This window comes from Myotis daubentonii, chromosome 5 (assembly GCF_963259705.1).
Source record: "Myotis daubentonii chromosome 5, mMyoDau2.1, whole genome shotgun sequence".
In the NCBI taxonomy this organism is placed as follows: Eukaryota; Metazoa; Chordata; class Mammalia; order Chiroptera; family Vespertilionidae; genus Myotis; species Myotis daubentonii.
This window is the reverse complement of record NC_081844.1, coordinates 93,534,310-93,550,698: the sequence shown is the minus strand read 5'-3', so window position 1 is coordinate 93,550,698 and position 16,389 is coordinate 93,534,310. Positions and strand designations below refer to the sequence as shown.

General features: G+C 48.8%; 1 protein-coding gene across 3 annotated transcripts in view; it reads right to left on the bottom strand.

Annotated features, from left to right (window-relative positions):
• GALNT10 (polypeptide N-acetylgalactosaminyltransferase 10) overlaps positions 1–16,389 on the bottom strand; it is a 171,314-nt gene that overhangs the window by 25,797 nt on the left and 129,128 nt on the right. For all 3 annotated transcript variants that reach the window (XM_059698999.1, XM_059698997.1, XM_059698998.1), the window contains exon 5: positions 2,371–2,556. In XM_059698999.1, coding sequence (XP_059554982.1) covers positions 2,371–2,556 — 186 coding nt within the window. The remainder of the gene's footprint in view (positions 1–2,370; positions 2,557–16,389) is intronic.

The window sequence follows — 16,389 nt, the reverse complement described above, 5'->3', positions numbered from 1 at the left end:
ACACCCTTCTCCAGGGAAGGAGCTAGAGAAGGCCTCCCTTCCTCACTATTCATGGCCTTTCAGGGGATCTCACTTCAGGGGAGGCTCTGCTGGGTACTGGCTGACTGTGAGAGGTAAGAGGTCAAGGGGCTGCATCAGCGCAGCAGCGTTCAGTGCTGGGCTCACTTGGGGACAGAATGCCCAGGTTCGAATCCTGGTTTTGTCACCTACTAGTGGTATAACCTTGGGAAAGATCATCCGATGCCTCTGAGTCTCGGTTTCCTTGCCGACAAAATGGAGGAAGACAGCGCCTATCTCGTGGGGTCTCTGAAGACTGAGAGACAATGAGGCCAAGGCGCCTAGCCCGTGATCAGCACTCCCGACGCCGTCTGTGACCAGGGTTGCTGACGGAAGCTCAGAAGCAGGCGCTGGAAGGCTGAGCATCTCCCTCGTTCTCTCTGCCCCTCAGATTTCTCATTTGCAAGATGCTGATAATAATGCCTGGCCTGCTTGTTCTACCACGGAATCATCAAACTCAAATGGGGATGTGGCCTAGAAAGCTACGAGACTAGCAGAGCCATGAGATGATGATGGTGATGATGATGATGATGATGATGATAATGATGGAGGAAATGATGATCAACAGCAGTTTTCCTTTGGGGTGCTGATTCCTTCTCACTCAGAAATGCTTGCTCTCCAAAGAAGGCAGACTGAGCTGTGCTCAGAGGTGTAAATGGTTTCAGAGACAAAAGCCATAATGGGCTCTGTCTGCTGATCATATTAGCGGGGCAGACTTTTAAATCTACACCAGTGGTTCACATTTCTATTGCAAAAAGGAAAAAAAAAAAAAGAGGGGGGATGCTTCTTCCGTGTATGTCGGCAGATTATGAAAATTACCTTCATGTATTTCCATAGAAACAGAGTTAAGGGCTATTTAGACGACCAGTTCAGCTTCCTGCCCCACCACTCCATTCTCTTCATGAGTCACCGAATGACCCAACAAATTGGTTGTCCCTTCAGGACTATCAATTAGGCGACTTATGGTGAGGCTTTTTTGTTTTTTGTTCTCTTTCAGTCATGAGAGGCAGAGGCAGACCTCTTGGTTTAATGAAATCAACTGTTTACCAGAGAATCTGGGTTATATCCTTTTCCTAACCACACACAAGTGCATAATCTAACACGAAGGTCCATGCTGGTCTGTGTTGGGACCCAGCACGCTGGTTATCCCACTCAGCTGTGTGGGTTTTGGGTTCTGTCCTCTCCTTTGAACGGTGGCCTAACCAGTGCTCCGCAAAGCGTGGTCCCTGGACAGCAGCCCTGGCACCACCTGGGCGCTGGTTAGAAATACAGCTTCTCAGGCCCCACCCTGGACCCCCCGAATTGGAACCTTGGGGTGGGGCCCGGCACTCCGTTTTAACAAGTCTTCTAGGTGATTCTGAGGCGCACTCACGTTCGCCCTAAACTCCAGTCCTCTTTGCTCCCTAAGCTTTCTGTTACGGAGAGCATATCCCTCCACTTCTGAGGGGTTTGCTTGCTCTCTGGATTGGTAGCTCTCCCCGAATCTGCCTCCATCACTATCCCTCTCCTGACTCCCAGTCCCAGTGGGACATTTCCTCTTCAATGTCCAACTGTCCGCACTGGCGCACTGCCTTTATCAAAGCGGAGAACTGGGGACGCAGGCCTGGTTCTCCAACCAGCAAGGAGACACTGGCATCCAATCCTCGTGTCTCCCTTCTGTCCTCCAAGCATTGGTAGACAACTCCTGCATCACGCTGCCCTGCGTCTATAGTCCTTCCCTCGTAGTTGTCATAAACTCTCCAAAGAGGACTGAATTTAGGGAGGCAATGTGGAATCATGAAAGACAGACTTTGGAGCCAGACAGATGGTAACTTCGACACTTATGGCCCAAGGGAATAAGTGAATCATTCAATATCTCTGAACTTCAGTTTCTTCTACTATAAAAAAGGGATACGTCTGACCTGGCATAGTTTTGTGAGCGTTAGAGACCATGCTTGCAACCTTGCTGGCTCATAGGAGCCGTGCCGTCAATAGTAACTGCTCTCAGTTTGGTTCTTCATGGTAGACAGTCTTGGCTTGCTTTCTAAGAAACTTTGAAGTAATCTGGGGGAGCAATCATGTCACTAGAAACTAATGTGCTGTATGAGTTTGGGCAAGTCACTTCTCCTCCCTCTGAGTCTCAGCTTCGTTCTCTGGAAAACGAAGGAACAGGACCGAATGGGTTGCTCAGGTCCCTTTGAGCACTCCTGAACTTCTGAGTGCACCTGGCATCCTGCTGGGTGCACCTCAGCAGGCAAGGGAACCTTTGCGTCTGGGGCCAGTGGCGGCTGGCTCATTCCACATCGTCTACCTTGTCTTGGGGGAGTCCCTTACCGAGCAAGGGGGGGAGCCAATTGACATTGGCTTCACAGTGTGAGTCCAAGAATGTGATGACATCCCCAATTGCCGCTGAGGCCCCCAGCATCCGGGTCCTTATCAGCCCTTCCCGTTTCTTGGTTCGGAGAATCCTCACGCTGGGGAAATGGGCCATATAGTCTTCAAGTGGCTTCTTCAGGTGCTCTGGGAGGGAGACAGAAGAGGAAAGATGGACGGTGGGTAAGGAGAGCTGCTCAGTAATCTTATTCTTGTGACCTCTCCCTTACCTGTGCACTGCACTTTACAGTGAGACACAGCTCTCCGGCCACTGCCTCACTGCACCTTTCCAGTGCAAACTGTATACTTTGAAAACGACAAAACCTTATTGAAAGGAACTGAAGACCGAAATAAATGGACAGGCAGTTCATGTTCTTAGATGACTTAATATTGTTAAGATGTTGATAAGACCTCCCATATTGATCTACAGGGTCAACGTGATTAAAATCACAGCTGATTTCTTTGCAGAAATTGACAATTGACAGCTGATCCTAAAATTTATGAAAATGCAAGGGATGAAGGGACCCAGAATAGCTAAAACAATCTTTTTATTATTTATACATGAGTGTTTATAGCAACACTATTCACAATAGTCAGGTGGTGGAAATAGCCCAAGTTTCCAATGCCTTATGAATGCTATCAACAAATACAGAATATATCCATACAATAGACTATTATTCAGTCATAAAAAGGAATCAAGAACTGATACATGCTACACCATGGGGAAATCTTAAAAACATTATACCAAGTAGAAGAAGCCAGACACAAAAGGCCACATATTGTATGATTCCATTTATATGAAATTCCAGAATAGGTAATCCATACAGACAGAAAGCAGATTAGTGATTGCCAGGGCCTGGGGTCTGGGGAATGGGGAGCAGCTGCTTAATGGGTACGGGGTCTCCTTTCGGGATGATAAAAATATTTTGAAACTAGATAGAGGAGATGGTTGCACAACACTGCAAATCTACTAAATGCCACTTAATTGAATACTTGAACATGGTTAATTTTATGTGAATTTTACCTCAATTAAAAATATGGATAAAGGATGTAAAATTAGGTACATCTCTAAAGAAAATATACAAATGGTCAATAAACATGTGAAAATGTGCTTATCATCATCATCAATCATCAGGGAAAATGAAAGTCATCAGTAGTATGTGACACCATATTACTTTACATGCCCCAGGACTGATATAATCAGAAAGCCAGATAATAACAAGTGTGAACAAGGATGTGGAGAAATAAGCATCTTCATACACTGGAATGTAAAATGGTGCAGCTACTTAGGAAAACAATCTGGCAGTTCCTCAAACAGTTAAACACAGTTATAACCCAGCAATTCCACTCTGAGGCATACACCCAAGAGAAATGAAAACACATGTCCACACAAAAACTTGTACACTCATGTTCATAGCAGCAACATTCATAATAGCCCCAAATTGAAAACCATCCAAATGTCCATCAAACGGTGACCAGAGCCCTAACCGGTTTGGCTCAGTGGATAGAGCGTCGGCCTGCAGACTGAAGGGTCCCAGGTTCGATTCCGGTCAAGGGCATGTACCTTGGTTGCGGGCACATCCCCAGTGGTGGGTGTGTAGGAGGCAGCTGATCGATGTTTCTCTCTCATCGATGCTTCTAACTCTTTATCCCTTTCCCTTCCTCTCTGTAAAAAAAATCAATAATATACATATATTTTTTAAAAAAATGGTGACCGGAAAACAAAATGTAGAAGAGCCACACAATAGAATATTATTCAGCAATAAAGAAGGAAACAAGCTATTGCAATAATATGGACGAGCCTTAAAAATATTATGCGAGGTTAAAGAAGTCAGACATATAAGACTAGATATATGATTCTACTTATGTGACATTTCTGGAAAGGTAAAACTACAGAGACAGAAAGGAAATTGGTGGTTGGCTGAAGCTGGGTTGGGAGTGGGGGTTGACTGCAAACAGGCACAAGAGAACTTTATGAAGTGATGGAAATATTCTAAAAATGAATTACGGTGTGAGTTTCACAACTGCATAAATTCACTTAAAAACACATTGAACTACAGACTTAAAATGGGTGATTTTTATGGAATGTAAATTATATCTCCATAAGGCTGTTAAATTCTAAAAAAAATCAATTGTATTTCTATACACTGGCAAAACACAATTGGAAAGTACAACAAAAATAGCATTTGTAGTAGTCTCATGTATAAAGACCCAAATAAATGAATAGATAAATAATATTTATAGATTGAAAGACTCCGTATTTAAAGCCAGTTCTCAGCCCAGAAATAAACCCGTGCCTTTATGGTCAATTAATATTTGACAAAAGAGGCAACAATATACAATGGGGTAAAGATAGTCTATTCAATAAATGGTACTGGGAAAATTGGACAGATGCGTGCAAGAAAATAAAACTAGCTCACTTTCTTACACCATATCCAAGAATAAATTCAAAATGGATTAAAGAGTTAAATGTTACACTTGAAACCATAAAATTTCTAGAAGAAAACGTAGGCAGTAAAAACTTGGTCATTTCTTGTAGCCATATTTTTTCTGATATATCAACTTGGGCAAGGGAAACAAACAAAAAATATACAAATGGGACTACATCAAACTAAAAAGTTGTTGCACAGCAAAGAAAACCATCAAGAAAATGAAAAGACAACCCACTAAATGGGAGAACATATTCGTCAATGGTACATCTGTTAAGGGATTAATATCCAAAATTTATAAAGAACTTATACAACTCGATGTCCTCCTCCCCTGCACCCACCTCCCTCTCCGCTGCCCAGAAGGCTGCAGCCATGGAAGCGCATCCATCTGCCTTGGGAGACCCGTCCTGTTGGCGGTGTGTGTGCCCGGAGCCCACCCTGCCGCCCGGCCTGAACCGCGCGCAGGCCTGGGCCTGGGCCATGGACAACTTCCCTGCGCTGAGCCGCCCCTCCTGCGACCCCGCCTCTGGATCCCAGAGCCTCGCCCCTGGGACGCGGAGGGTCCCGGAGCTGAGAGGGGCCAGGAACGCGGGCCGGGACCCGCAGTCCCCTCAAGGGGAGGCTCAGGCGCTGGGCAGCACAGCCCTGTGGCCCCTAAACCAGCCAGGAGGCGCCAGCCCCAGTGGGGACGGAGGGACCGGGCTCCTGGCGCCGCGCTGAGCCCCAGCACCCAGCTGCACCCCAGGAAGCGGACGGAAGGCGGACAACAGCTCGAGGAGCCGCACCCCTGGGGACCCCGAGACTGCCCGGTAGGCAGCCCTGCTGCTTCTTTCTCTCCTGCGGGATGCACAGACTTTCCTGGGACAGATCCCTCCCCGAGTGCAGTCCATAACGTGCTAAGGTACTGACGTGGCTTTTGCCTCTACTTCTCTCTCTGTTCGCTTCTGGAACCCGTGGACCACGATTAAACCCCGGATCCTTAAAAAACACACACACACACACAAAAACAAACAAACAAACAGAACTTAACTCAACACCAAAAAACAAACAATCCAGTTAAAAAAATGGGCAAAGGACCTGAATAGACACCTTTCCAAAAGGAGAAACAGATGGTCAGACATATGAAAAGATGCTCAATGTCACTAATCATCAGAGAGATGCAAATTAAAGCACAAAGAAATATCACCTCACACTATCAGAATGGCCATCATCAATAAATCAACAAACAAGTGCTGGAGAGGATGTGGAGAAAAAGGGACCCTCGTGCACTGTTGGTGGAAATGCAGACTGGTGCAGCCACTGTGAATAGCAGTATGGAGTTTCCACAAAAACTAAAAAATGGTACTGTCTTATGACCTAGCAATTCCACTTCTGGGAATATATCCTAAGAAACCTGAAACACTAATCCAAAGGAATATATGCACCCCTATGCTTAGTGCAGCGTTATTTACAATAGCCAAGCTAGTGAAGCAGCCCAAGTGCCCATCAGTAGATAAGTGGATAAAAAAGCTTTGGGACAGCCCTGGCTGGGTGGCTCAGTTGGTTAGAGCATTGCCCCATATACCAAATGGATGCTGGTTCAATCCCCGGAAGGCAACTGATTGATGTTTCTCTCTCACATCAATGGTTTTTTCCTCTCTTTCTCCCCTTTCTCTCTAATATCAATAAAAATATCCTTTGGTGAGAATTTTTTTTTAAAAAAATGGGAGCACAGGGACCTTTCTGGGATGAAGCAATTTCTATATCTTGATTGGGGTGCTGCTTTCCCAGGTGTATACATTTGTTAAACCTCATGGAACTGTATACTCATACTATCTGTACATTTTTTTCACTGTTTGTAACTTTGAGCTCAAGTACAAAATATATTGGTCAAAACACACATCCTCTTGGTTGGGGAAGCTGGAGTGTAGTGGAAGTGTCCCTGACTGGGGACCCGGAGAATTGGACTGTGCTCCCCGGTTTGGCACAGTGAGCCCATCACTTATTTCCTCTGGGCCATCTCTGAAATCAGAGTTTGGACCAGAAGGTCTTCAATGGCCCTGAGCCCAGGCCTCACAGAGCTCTTGCCAGCCCCTGGGGTGACCACCTTCTCTCACCAAAGCCCAAATCCTGCTCTGACTTCCCTCCATCAGGCTTCAGACTGGAAGGCCCCTCCCTGCCCCCCAATCAGGGGGGGGGGGTGTCCAAACCACCCTGTGAGCGGGCTGTAAGTAAGGCTGCAGGGCATCACCCAGGCCACGGTGATATGACAGACCGAGGGTAGCACCCAGCATCTTTGGCTTTACTTGACCACAATCGGGATTGCAATGCACAGCCAGCCTGGAACCCACTGGGGTACTTCTGTCTCTTCATTTCGTAGACAGAGAGCTGAGGTCCCGAGAAGGGAAGGGCCCACCCCTGGCACAGTTAGCAGCGAAGCTCTGTTTCACGCCAGGATCCCCTGGCTGCGTGTCCAAAACCTACTGAACCTTTTATTTTTCTAACCCAGGAAAGAAATGAATCACTTTCACTCGTAAGGAAGGTTATGATTTGCAGAGCAGCTGCACATATTTTATCTCCCTTGGTTCATAAAATCATACTCTGCATCTGACAGATGAGAAAATTCATGCTCAGAGAAGAGAAGAAACCAGCCTGAGGTCATACAGCCAGTAAGTTGCTGGGCTCCCTGTAGAAGCTTATGCTCTCCCCTTCCAGTCGTGTTTTCCCAACGCCGACAGTCATCTACTGCTGCATGATTTGTGCCTCTTCTACTTACCCTACTACAACGTACTTAGACTTTTTAAAGCAACTCGCTTTGCCTGGCTGGCATGGCTCAGTGATTGAGCGTCAACCTATGAACCAGGAGATTACGGTTCAATTCCCAGTCAAGGCACATGCTTGGGTTTCGAGCTTGATCCCCAGTAGGGGGCATGCAGGAGGCAGCAGATAGACGATTCTCTCTCATCATTGATGTTCCAACCTCTCTCTCCCTCTCCCTGAAATCAATATAAACATTTTTTTTTAAAAAAGATAAACAGAGAGAAGATGATCTACACATACAGCGGAGGCTGGAAAACTGAGACACCCAGATGCCTTCTTACTCGCCTGCAAAGATTAATATGGCTTCTCCCGCCCTTTCCCACTTATCCTTGGAACAGTGACTCTGTAGAAAACAGAAATCAATTTTCCTTAATTGAGGGACTAAATCTTTCCAAAAGAGACTTGCTTGGGCATTGAGACAAGATAGCAAAAGGCATGATCACTCTCCAGATAGGATGCTGTTGGGGCAGGAAAACTGTCTTTAAAAAAAAAAAAAGCCATAGTCACTGTGACAAGTGCTTCTTCTTGGCTAGGTTCAACTGGTAAGTCATTAACTAGAGGAAGAGGTAATCTCCCATACTGCACACCACTACTCCCCTCAGAATTAGAAATATCACCAGCCCAGCTCTAATCACTGAGGGCCCTGCTCGGGCAGGCCCCATGGCTGAAATCACCCCGAACGCAGATGGCTGCATCATTACAGACCGAGCAATTAAGGGCTTTTGACAGCTTGTGGTAACGTCAGAGCCATTATTTAGGGGCAATTATGGTCCTCCTGTCCTTATTAGAAAGTGCACTTACACAAAATCAGGATTGTTGCCTGCTTTTGCCACTTGGACGAGGACATTCCATAGAGTCATAGAATTTTAGAGCCGAAAGGGACATTAGGTGAAGAAGATGATGGTTGTGCTTCTGACAATGATCACGCTCGCACACGGGGCTCCCTGCTTCACATACATCAAATAGGGTGCTATGGCCCCATTTCAGAAAAGAAGATGCCATGAGGCTTGGCATGGGCCATGTAACCTGCCCAAGGAACAGTTTATAAAAGATGAAGCCAAGGTGTAAAACCCAACCCTGCCTGCCTGCAAATGAGCAGGCGCTTCCTACTGCACCCAATTCTCCCTCAGCCGTTCTTCAGCCAGTCCTTTCATCCTACCCAGTGGGGCCCGGGGAGGCCAGAGAAGGTCAACGTCCTCAGAATCATATAGTGAGTCTGTGACACAGTGCTGTTAACCCTGGGATGCCCCCCCCCCCGCCCATCTTCATAAACACTAGGGCAGGGATAAAAGAGCCTTCTCCAACGTGCCATGCTCATGGGTTTATAATGGAGACCTACAGCTGTTAAGAAAGATTCTGCGGCGATATCCTGGCTCGGGGTGAAAGTGTCAGGGCTGAGAACAGATGTCTGCCCTGAAGCAGCAGGGAGGCAGCTGCCCTAATGTCAAATATGCATCATTCCTATTCCAAGGGCTGCTCTGATTGTGAAAACAATACAGAATTGCTTTTATTACCCCTCGAATTTAATGACGAGCCAGAGCCACCCAACAAGGAGGAGGCGGATTCTGAAGGTGAGCCCCATCATTGTCAGGCTCTCAGTAGGTGTTGGAAGAGCACACATCAGAGAGCTCACAGGTGTCTGTTCACTGCCTGCCTGACTTCACCCGCCAGCACCTGCCTCTGCCTGGGGCTCTCTGCACCCACATGGCGAACCTCAACCAAGGATTGTGGTGTTGGTGGGTAATCACCCCAGCACCCTTGCTGCCTCTGGTGGGCTGACCCCGGACAAATGCACGGGGCTGACTCCCAGGGCTCCCAGTGGGATCATGTGGAGTTGCTGCTGTGGTGCCCTTCTGTCACAGGCACCTACTGGCTGCCTCCCCTTCCTGTTCTCAAGTCCACACTCTCACTAGTGTTCTCCCAAATCTCCTCCCCAAATAACTACTTTGTCCTCAAATTCCGACTTGGGCTCTGCCTTAGGAAACCCACACGAAGACACATTCCAGGGAGCAGGTATGACTGGAGGACCTACCAGGTTGACTCTGTGGTCTCATGACTTCCCTACATCAACACATTGTTCTCTGGTGCCAGTTTCTATAAATAATGGTGATCTCAGGTTCAGGCTCACCCATACCAGGCACTAACCCGAGGACTTCTCACGAATTACTCATCTCGTCTTCACAAACACTCCATAAGGCAGGTCACGATTAGTGTCCCTATGAGGAGGAAACGAGTACTTTCCCTAGATCCACACAGTAAGTGGCAGGTCTTGGATTTAAACCTAGTCAGTCTGGCTCCAGAGTCTAAAATCTTCTTTGCTAAACTTTTAAAAAAATAATATATTTTTTATTGACTTCAGGGAGGAAGGGAGAGAGAGATAGAAACATTAATAGTGAGAGAGTCATTGATTGGCTGCCTTCTGCAGGCCCCACACTGGGGATTGAGCCTGCAACCCAGACATGTGTCCTGACCAGGAATCAAACCATGATCTCTTGGTTCATAGGTCCACGCTCAACCACCGAGCCACCAGAGCTGGGCACTTTGCTAAATTTCTTAAAAAATTAAGAATCCTTTCAAACACATTTTTGAAAAGTAGGATAGAATAATAAACCCCATATTGACCCATCACTCAGCTTTGAAAACTGTCAACTGCTGGTCACTCCTGTTTCACCCCCACCCCCGCCCCCACCTATTGGGTGATACTGGGGCTGCGCTGGGAGAGGAGAGCAGGGGGTAACATGGGAGCACATGACACCCATGGGACTAGCACTTGTCCTTTTCCTCAGAGCACTCCGGGTGAGTTACCTCAACGCCGGACACAAGTGTCTTAGGAGTACTTGCTGACCATCTCAGGGGACTCCCTACAAGGAGGGCGGGGCAGGTTCCATCAATTCCGGTGTTACCAGGGAGGAAACTGAGGCCTGGGGAAAAGAAGGCCTTGCCCCACATCTCTCAGCTGGTGGGGTCTAAGTGAGGACCCTGCACTTCTCCAGTTCTTGTATATCCCACCTGAACACACACACACACACACACACACACACACACACACACACACACACACACACACACACAGGCTTCCCTGGGCCTGCACTGAAAGGCAGCCTCTCCCTACTGTCTGCTCTGAGGGCACCTAGGACTTGAGGATGGTCCTACCTTGCAGGCTGTGGCATACGTCATTACATTCTAAGGAGTTGCTGTGAGTTGAATGGTCCCCGGCCACCCTGCCCCGCCCCCCCCCCACAAAAAGGTATGTTGAAGTCCTACCCCTAGGATCTGCGAATGTGACCCTATTTGGAAATAGGGCCTATGCAGACGTAATGACGTTTAGATGAGGCCCTACTGGTTTAGGGTGGGCCCTAATCTGATGACTGGTGTCCTTAAAAGAAGAGAGAAATTTGTGCCGACGGAGGCAGAGACTGGAGTGATGTGTTTGTTTACAAGCCCAGAAACACCAAGGATTGCTGGTGACACCAAAAGGTAGGAAGAGGCAAGGAAGGCTGCTCCGAGAGCCTTCGGAGAGAGCACAGCCCCGCCAGCACCTGGTGCTGACCTCTGGTGTCCAGAACTGTGTGAGAAGCAACTTTTGCTGTCTTAAGCCACATGGTTTATAGCGCCTCATTATGGCAGCCCTCGGACTGAGGCAGAGGGGGGCCCTCACGCATTGGCATGTAACTGCGACGCAGCAAGAACTTGGCCCCGGTCCAGGCCACCACTGTCCCTGTCTGGACCGCTGCAGTCACAGCCGACTGCTGTCCCTGCTTCCACGCTGTCCCTCTTCAGCCTCGTCTGCACATAGCAGTTCGGGTGGTCTCTTAGAAGTAAACTGCACTCGTCACCCTTCCACTCTCTTGCTTAAAACCCCTCCATGGCTTCCCATGGCTCCTGGAAGAAGATCCAAAATCCTTACCAGGAACCATAAGGCTGTGCATGGCTGGTCTCTGCCCCCTCTGCAGCCTCATCTTGCCCTCCCTTCCTTATTATGCACCCACCTCTCTCGCGCCCCCACCATCTGCTTTCAGGTGTCCAAGGGCCCATAATGTCTCCTCCTGTCACTGCTGGTCCTTCTGCCTGGCTTTCTGAAATCCCGAGCCCCTCCATTCATTTCCCCCTAGTTAACTCCGGCTCCTCCCTCAGGTCTCGGCTCCGACTGCAGCTCATCACTGAAGCCTTTCCTGTCCTCAAGACTCAGCAGGTGCCCAGGGGGCGCTGGAACTTGTCCTTCACGCCACTCAGCTCAGCTCACCCGACTGCATTCGTGGACTCTGTCTCCCCCCATTCTAAGCCCCAGGAGGGTGAGCTCTGACAACACTCTGCCCACCAGTGATCCCCTCGTGCCTAGTGCAGAGCTGAGGCTCCCGCCGAACCCTGCTAAATCCACACGCCTTCCTCCCCCGTTCCATGTGATCTGACCTCTCTGAGAGGGAAGCAGGTCACGGTTCATCATCCTCGTTTCAAGACGAGGAAAGTCAAGTTCAGAAGACGTTGTTCTGGTGCACGGCTACACAGCCAGTAGGTTAAGTGGTGAAGACAGGACTCCGATCCAGTTTGGTTTGTTCAGAAATCTACCGCTGTGTGCAATCAAACTAATTCCCAAGTGGAATACCAGAGTTTCAATCTCTGCTGCCATCGAGGCTGTCAGATGCCTGCTCAGGAGCCCCAGAAACAAAGGCACCCTGTGTGTCCCACCCCCTGGCAGGACCCTGGCATGTGGGAGAGGGCCCTGTGGACAGGCCAGCGAGGGAGGGGAGGAGAAGGGGAGGAGAAGGAAGTCCCAGACCAGAAAGATCAGCACAGTCCCAGTGTCAGTGGGGTGCAACGGCCTCCAGGGGGCTGTTAATCACGCAGAGGCTGCGGCGGGAGAGGCTGCCCTCTGCACACTCGGGCGGCTTCTGGGAGCTGTGGACATTCTGGGTCTTGTCATGTCTCAGCTCTGCCGAGCGTCTGGCTGTTAAAGTGTCATAGCTCATCTGCTTCCAGACTGATTTATTTATTCGCAAGTCTTAGACAGTGTATTCTAAAGCACTGCCAACCCATTTGTAGGAGGGAGGGCACACAGCAGTCAAAAGTGTCATTCTGTGCTGCCCTGGCCGGGGTGGTGATCGCCGTTTCGTTGCGGGTTCAATCTCTAGTTGGGGTGCATAGAGGAGGCAACCCATCAATGTTTCTCTCTCACATCCATGTTTCTCTCTCTCTCTCAAATCAATAAAAAATATTTTTTGAAAAGTGTCCTGCTTTGATACTCAGGTTTTTCCAGCCCAAAGAAACCTGTTAAGAGGAGATGGACCCTCATCCTTATCATCACTGTCAATGCCAGAGTGTGCTTGGGCCCTGTGCTAAATGCTGTTCTTTACCCACATTGTCTCATTTCATCACCATGACAACGCTATTAGGGGAAACTGAGGCTCAGGAAAGTTCTATGCGGACCTGTGTTCAGACAGCTCGTAGATGACAGCCAGGAGCTGATAGCAGGTGTTTTGATCCCACACTGGCATTATGAACCAGGAAACTATACCATCCCTTGATGGTCTCTCCATTCTGCCTGGTGGGTACCGATTGTTAGTCCCATAATCTCCACCTTATCTCCCATTCCCTGGGATGTCCTGGGCTTTCACTTGCTTGGAAATCTGACAGATACTGACAGGTAGGTAAGTATAAATAGCGGGGAAGTTGGCGAGGTCAGGAAGGAAAGCTATGATTGCACCAGGAAGGGTTTGGCAGTTGAAACGCACAGGCATTTAAGCACCATTTACTTTTCCATTTGGAAAAGGAAGACAGGCCAGCCCTTCAGGAGATGTACTTTTTCTGGCCCCGAGTCCCAGGCAGGAACTTCAGAGACTGGCAGAGCTGAAAGGGGCCTCAGAGATCAGCTCGAAGACCTTTTTCATTCTCCTTTGACCTGGGCTCTCTCTGTAAGACAATCTAAGGCGTAACAGAAACAAGCCATTTCTTTTCCCCTTTCTCCTCCCCAACCTCCTCCTCTTCTTGATAATAGCTTTATTGAGATATAATTCACATACCATACAATTCACACAAGTCCATGCCAACCAGCCGCTCCTCGCACTGCTGAGAGTGGGGAACCTTTCCGCTGGAGATTCAGCCCAGTTTAATCAAGGAAGCATTCGCTGCACGCCTGCTGTGTGTCTGGCATGATGTGGCCACAGTCCTTTCTGTTGCTCTAACACAGTGGGTTTCAAAGTGTGGTCCCCAGACTGCTGGCATCAGCGTCACCTGGGACCTTGTTAGAAATGCCAGCTCTCAGGCCTCACCCCAGACCTACTGAATCAGACAGCTAAGGCCTACTGAGCTGGACTTTATCAATTCTCTAACTGATTCTGACACGTGGTAACAGTCGAGAACACTGATCTGCCCTAATGCAGAAGGTGAGCTCAGAGAAATAAACCTAAGCCGTTGTGACCATGTTAGAATCTCTAAATGATTAGAAATAGTAACCCACATTTCCTGCTAGATTACAGTGGTTCTCAACCTTCTGGCCCTTTAAATACAGTTCCTCATGTTGTGACCCAACCATAAAATTATTTTCGTTGCTACTTCATAACTGTAATGTTGCTACTGTTATGAATCGTAATGTAAATATCTGATATGCAGGATGGTCTTAGGCAACCCCTGTGAAAGGGTCGTTCGAACGCCAAAGGGGTCACAACCCACAGGTTGAGAACCGCTGTGCTAGAATAATAGAAAACGGAAGTTTTGCAAGGATTCTAAGCCGACTTGCTGGCCCCCAGCAAACCTGGGAAGGGGATGGGTGCTGGCTCGAGTGTCCTTCATCCTCCTCTTCCTCAGACTCACAGAGGTCCCACTTGGCCTGCCTCCCCCCACCTCCCTCCCGGAGACTCCTCTCCCCTTCAAGGGAGAGAAGATCTGACACACAGTGCACCCGATAGGCTCACAGCAAGACTCTCAAACCTCAGCCCTAGGATGCCCACACACGCCTGGAAGTCTCTGAGTCCGACGTCTATATACTGGGGAACAGTGGCCTTCAACTCTTCCGACTACGACCCATAAAAAGAAATATACTACACGCATGTATAACAGAAAGGTAAGGGGTGATGTGGCTCAGATGCTTCTTCTGTTCTATCTTTTTCGTTTTTGTTAAAAAGCTGGTCATGACCTCAGAAACTGATTGCATAACGCTCTAATGGGCCTACCACCATCAGGAAAACCCAGGTCTGGGCTCGGTCTGGAACCTACAGTGTTAACCAATGCCCCACTTGACCCGGAGGGCCTCTGCCATGGGCCTGGCCTGAGGACAGGTCTCCTTCCACCATGCCCCGCTGCTGTGGCTGCTGTTATCATCAGGCTTCTGAGGATGCACCAAAACGGACCAGGCCCAGTTCTGCAAACAACACTGTCGCTGCCTGGCTTACCTTGACAATCATGCGTACAAACAGTCAAGTCCCGGGTGTGGGCTTGAGATCTCTGGAACACGGCATGGGTGGAGAAAGTCATTCCTCCCAAATGGCCAATTTCCTTCCGCCAAAGACTCCAGAGAGCACCTAGGAGGTGTCTCTCCTCTCCCCACAAGAGCTGCCAGGGAAAGGTGTGCATCGGGGCTTTGGCACCTATGGGCCTATTGTCTCAGCAGCTGGGAAGCGTCAAGGACACAGCAGATCAGAGGGCAGTGAGCCCAAGTTCAAGAGCCAACACAGCTCCAACATCCCTGACTCGGGTTCCAACCCTGTCCTACTCAATGTCCCTTTACGTAACAGTTACTTTGTACAGCCCCCTTTAATAGTCTAAAATATAATTTGTAAACAATAAAACCTGCTTAAGACCCAATTTGAAATAAAAATCTATGTATTGCCCCACTGTGATATAAAGGAGAAATAACAGAATAACACGTTTCAAAATGCAAATGCTTGGGGTGACTGCATGAAGACGGAGATGTAGCCAAATGCCTGCACCTACACGTCATATCCTGGAAAACGTGAGTTCACCGCACAGACTGGGACAGGTATGGGGGCTGGCAACTCCGGTACCACGAGCAGCACTACTGTTGATGTAATTTCCTAGAATAGTGAGCTGCTGGTGGGGTTCCAAGCCCAACAAGTACAATCTTCCGCCGATACACAGGGATTCCTGGGAAAGGCAGCACAGGGGCACCCTGGGGAGGAGAGAGAATTCACCTTGACCCTCAGGAGACGCTGCGTGTGACTGGAAACTGTTTTCGGTGGTGGCGGGGAACGGGGGCGGTGAGAAAGGAGGAGGTTGGGTGAAGTGCTCATGGGCATATTTCCTAATAAAATACTTTTCTGGAGGGAAACTGAGGGAGGAGACAGGGGAACTAGTGAGGCCGGGCATTGTGTGTGTGGTCCAGAGGCTGGGGGAGAATAGGAATGTCTAGGAGAGTTGTCAGGGGGTTGCTATGGAGTCTGTGACATAAAACCCCTCCTTCCCTCTTCCATCAAGTTTTCAGGAAAGTCTCAAGTCCTCCCTGATACTTGGACACACACGGATTCTCTCAAGGGGCTCTCGGGTGAGCGCTGGAGCAGAAGCCAGAAGCCAGGGAGGCAGCTGACTCTGGCTTGCACCCACTGGGCGCCAGGCATTGTCCGAGGCCCTTGGTCGACTTCGCCCCACACACAACCTTCACTGCCACTCTATGGGGTTAACGCTACAGAGGCAGAAATTGAGACTCCATCTGGCTACACCTATGGAAACCACCAGGGGTGGTTTCTTTAGAATTCCAGCCCCAGTCTGTCTCTTTTCAACACCCCTTACAACTGGTGGCCTC